Genomic DNA, 3,667 nt, shown 5'->3' on the forward strand with positions numbered 1-3,667 from the left:
TCAAAAACTGCGTGCATCGCTAGTTCTTTTTCACTTTTTCTTAGATAAGTGTAATTATTTTTTTTTTCTCATAAAACTTATTGTGATAAAGTTCCGTATTTCCTTTTATTCGGCTCGGAAACAACAACTCGCATCGTCGCTCAATTACAAAAAGCCGTTACTAACTAAAAATCCAAAATTCACTTTTTGATTGATTATGATGCATTTCATCGAATCATAAGTCCCCACATCGTTTTATGCAATACAAAAATTTAGTTAGTTGTAGCTTTTTTGTATTTCCGCGACAATGAGAAATACACCCTTTCCATACTATAACCACGATATGTTGAACATTTTGGTACATTCGCCTCAAAATATCAAAGCACATTGAGCGCATGTAATGGAACAACAAAGCGGATTTGATGGCTTATGGTATCGACAGCGGTGAGTACATAATTGTGACTGCCTGCAACTAGGAAAAGTCGAGCTCAGCTAATAAAAACACTAATTACAAGCTATTCATTACGGGTGAACCTTTCCAAGAAGTCACTCGGGAACTAAGCAGATTTGAGACCTTCATCGTCCGTGATTCCAATAGTTAAAAAACAACAAGATAACAGGATTTTAAACTAATTCGACTTTCAAAACAGAAAGTTCTTCGAAATTTTCATTCCTAGAAAATAATAATGTATTTGTCATATCCACCTGTTTAGAACCTCGATACAAGCGCACATTTTTCAAACCAGTCACAGAAGACAGGATTACAAATGAATTAAAAAAACTAAAATCGAAAAACGCTGATGACATAACAGGTTCTCCAAATTCTGAAACAACCAAATGAATTGGTTATCCAAATTGGAAAACAACAGTGTTTAAACAACGTTCTTGCCATGATGCTAGATTGTGAAGATGAAAGTCAGGAGGAAAAGCAAGCCGGTGCAATTTTCAAAAAGGAATTATTGCACCACAATAAAAACGGAAAAAAGAATAAAAGTCCTCTCAACTGGTGCATCAATCGAAAAGAATTTCCAATTTTGTCAAGCTTCAAGTTTTTCAAGTTTGTCACCTCGAGCGAGTAGTTATTTAGTGGCGCAGGTTTGATTTACGACCCTTTATTGCTACAACAACATTCCGCTTTATTCATCATATTTTATGTACGCTCAATTAGATTAGATTAGATAGGCCGTTACCGAAAAGGCAGCAAAATTACCCTTTATTAAATACGATGCTCCAATTTTTGAATTCAAGTACTAAATAAAATAAAATAAAATATTAAAAAGTACTAACTTTTCCATTTCTTATTTACCTAAATTATTTCTTAAAAGTAGCTATCTTTTAAATATTCGCATTCGCATCCGCGGATGTCTAAAATTCCACATTCGCAACATACCTAGTATGTACATATAAATAACATACACGCATACCTGTAGTTAAAGTATATTCCAAGCGTACACTTTTCTGTATAAAGGTATATCTGCATGTTATTTTATTATAATGATTGCGTTTATTTATTATATCTGATGAATGGAACTTAGTAGGGATAAGATTGCCGAATGAGAAAAGTGGGCGTCTGGTGAAGACTGAGAGTAAAGAAAAGCAGAAAAAACAATCATGCCTATTATGGTATCCGACGGATTCCATCCGCTCGGATCTATTCCGATCCGTACTCGATTCACTTTTTTAAGTAACCGGTATTATTGATACCGACGGATGCACTGCGTTGCCTCTTGTGAACTGTATTGNAGGGATAAGATTGCCGAATGAGAAAAGTGGGCGTCTGGTGAAGACTGAGAGTAAAGAAAAGCAGAAAAAACAATCATGCCTATTATGGTATCCGACGGATTCCATCCGCTCGGATCTATTCCGATCCGTACTCGATTCACTTTTTTAAGTAACCGGTATTATTGATACCGACGGATGCACTGCGTTGCCTCTTGTGAACTGTATTGCCAACATAATCAGCTGTGCTTATATGTGTGAAGGATTTGTTAACATTGGTGAAATTTATTGCAAATATTAAATGGATTCTGTGGCTTTTTTTATTGATTTCGATGAAAACACCACGAGTGATATGCGACGGACTAGAAGGAAAGTCAGGGATAATGTATTCGAGTTGCCGGATGAGGTGTGAGTAAATTTATTGAAGTCTTTATTTCATTTTAACATGTGAGTTCCTTATACAGATTTGTAAAACAGTTCCGGCTTAACAAGTTAGCATTCAAGTACGTTTTAGAAATATTAATGCAGAAATTGCCTCAAGTTCGAAGATCATGTTCCATAACACCAGAGCTTAAATTAGAAGCTTGTTTAAGGTTTTTAGCTGAAGGGGGCTATCAGAATGGTACTGGCCAAGATTTTAATATTGGCATGGCACAATCCACAGTCTCTGTAGTACTCTCTGATGTACTAAACATCTTAGAAGCCACTTTATGTCCCAGATGGATTACTTTAGCAATGACAGACAATGAAAAACTTGAAGCGAAAAGATATTTTTTCGAAAAAACTAGAATTCCTGGAATTGTCATGTGTGTTGACGGTACTCACATTAAAATTCTTAAACCAGCTGCAGGCAATGCACACCTTTATTATAATCGGAAAGGATATTACAGTGTTAATGCAATGATAGTAAGAACTAAATGAGTTTGAACTTCTTCAATTTATTATTTATTTATATTCTTTTATTTTGCATTTTCAGATATGTGACCATAAGCAAAGAATAAGGTATGTGAACAGTAGGTATGCAGGTGCAAGTCACGATTCTTTTATTTGGGAAAATAGTGATNAGAAGCTCTCATCTGTGGAACATTTCTCGATGTAGATGGAACTGCGTCATCATCATTTCTCCCCTGTGGCACTCCAAACTGTTTGGAGTTTCTAATACCACCAACGCAATCATTAAGACACACAAGGGTAGCAAATTCTTCTTCCATAGATGTTAAGGGAATTTCCCTATTTTCTCCTCCACCAGTCGCTTGTAGCTCTCTTTTGTTATGCGCGAGCTTCTTCTTTATCGCCGATTTATAGTCCGACCAAACCTGTGGTTCAAATTAAGTGAATAATATATTTTAGCTTTTCAACATTTCGCAAACCTTTTTCCATTCGGCAATGGTTTTTGATGGCGGTCCAATCGAATTCAACTCCTCTCGCACACTTTCCCAAAATCTTTCTACCAAATCAGGTGCATTTTTAGTAAAAATTTTTGCTATGTCCGGATGCTCCTTCATTTTGGAAACTAAACATTTAAATTGCTCCCTGGTCGTTGTACGCTTCCTAAAACACATAAGTTTGTGTTTTTTACAATATTACAATATTAAAGGGATAAATAATTGTGATTTTTCTTACATTTTATTGCTATCCATCTTATCGTTTTTAGTATCCGCAGCACAATGGCGCGTGAATGACAGATAGAGAAATTTGTACGAATCACGGATCGGATGCGTTTACAATGATGCCACTTTTTTATTTCATTCGCAAACTGCATTAACCTCTTTTGACTCATCCCGAAACTGCATTATCGAGCGTTTTCGATAATAGCAAATTCTGTCAAAAGTGAGTAAAACTCCCTCCGCAACCATCTGTCGAATACCATAATAGGCATGAATACATATAAATTTTTTATTTCTTTTAGATGTTTCGATTCGCCATTATAAGGATATTAATAAGAAACCAAAAATATATGTACACACGT

At 35.5% G+C, this 3,667-nt stretch overlaps 2 protein-coding genes across 2 annotated transcripts; one reads left to right on the forward strand and one right to left on the reverse strand.

Moving 5' to 3' along the window:
* Window positions 1-2,099: 2,099 nt before the first annotated feature.
* LOC108373785 (putative nuclease HARBI1) lies at window positions 2,100-2,797 on the forward strand. The gene is made up of 2 exons (XM_017629729.1): window positions 2,100-2,604; window positions 2,675-2,797. The coding sequence occupies exons 1-2, from the start codon at window positions 2,221-2,223 to the stop codon at window positions 2,795-2,797; spliced, it is 507 nt and encodes a 168-aa protein (XP_017485218.1). The 5' UTR covers window positions 2,100-2,220.
* A 17-nt stretch (window positions 2,798-2,814) lies between these two features.
* On the reverse strand, window positions 2,815-3,398 carry LOC108373786 (uncharacterized). Its single transcript, XM_017629730.1, has 4 exons — window positions 3,322-3,398; window positions 3,069-3,249; window positions 2,882-3,014; window positions 2,815-2,840 (listed from the first exon to the last, which is right to left on the reverse strand). Exons 1-4 carry the CDS (start codon window positions 3,336-3,338, stop codon window positions 2,815-2,817), a joined length of 357 nt encoding a protein of 118 aa, XP_017485219.1. The 5' UTR covers window positions 3,339-3,398.
* Between the last annotated feature and the right edge of the window lie 269 nt (window positions 3,399-3,667).

The sequence above is a fragment of the Rhagoletis zephyria genome, unplaced genomic scaffold (genome assembly GCF_001687245.7).
Source record: "Rhagoletis zephyria isolate East Lansing unplaced genomic scaffold, Rhagoletis_zephyria_1.1 Rzeph_scaffold_07028, whole genome shotgun sequence".
NCBI lineage: Eukaryota > Metazoa > Arthropoda > Insecta > Diptera > Tephritidae > Rhagoletis > Rhagoletis zephyria.

What these genes read in the sequence shown, in the direction of transcription:
- LOC108373786 (XM_017629730.1), bottom strand. An exon ending in CCATTGCCGAATGGAAAAAG is followed by an intron (nt 3,015 to 3,068) that starts GTTTGCGAAATG and finishes TTTGAACCACAG; the next exon opens with GTTTGGTCGGACTATAAATC. An exon ending in AGAATTTGCTACCCTTGTGT is followed by an intron (nt 2,841 to 2,881) that starts GTCTTAATGATT and finishes AACTCCAAACAG; the next exon opens with TTTGGAGTGCCACAGGGGAG.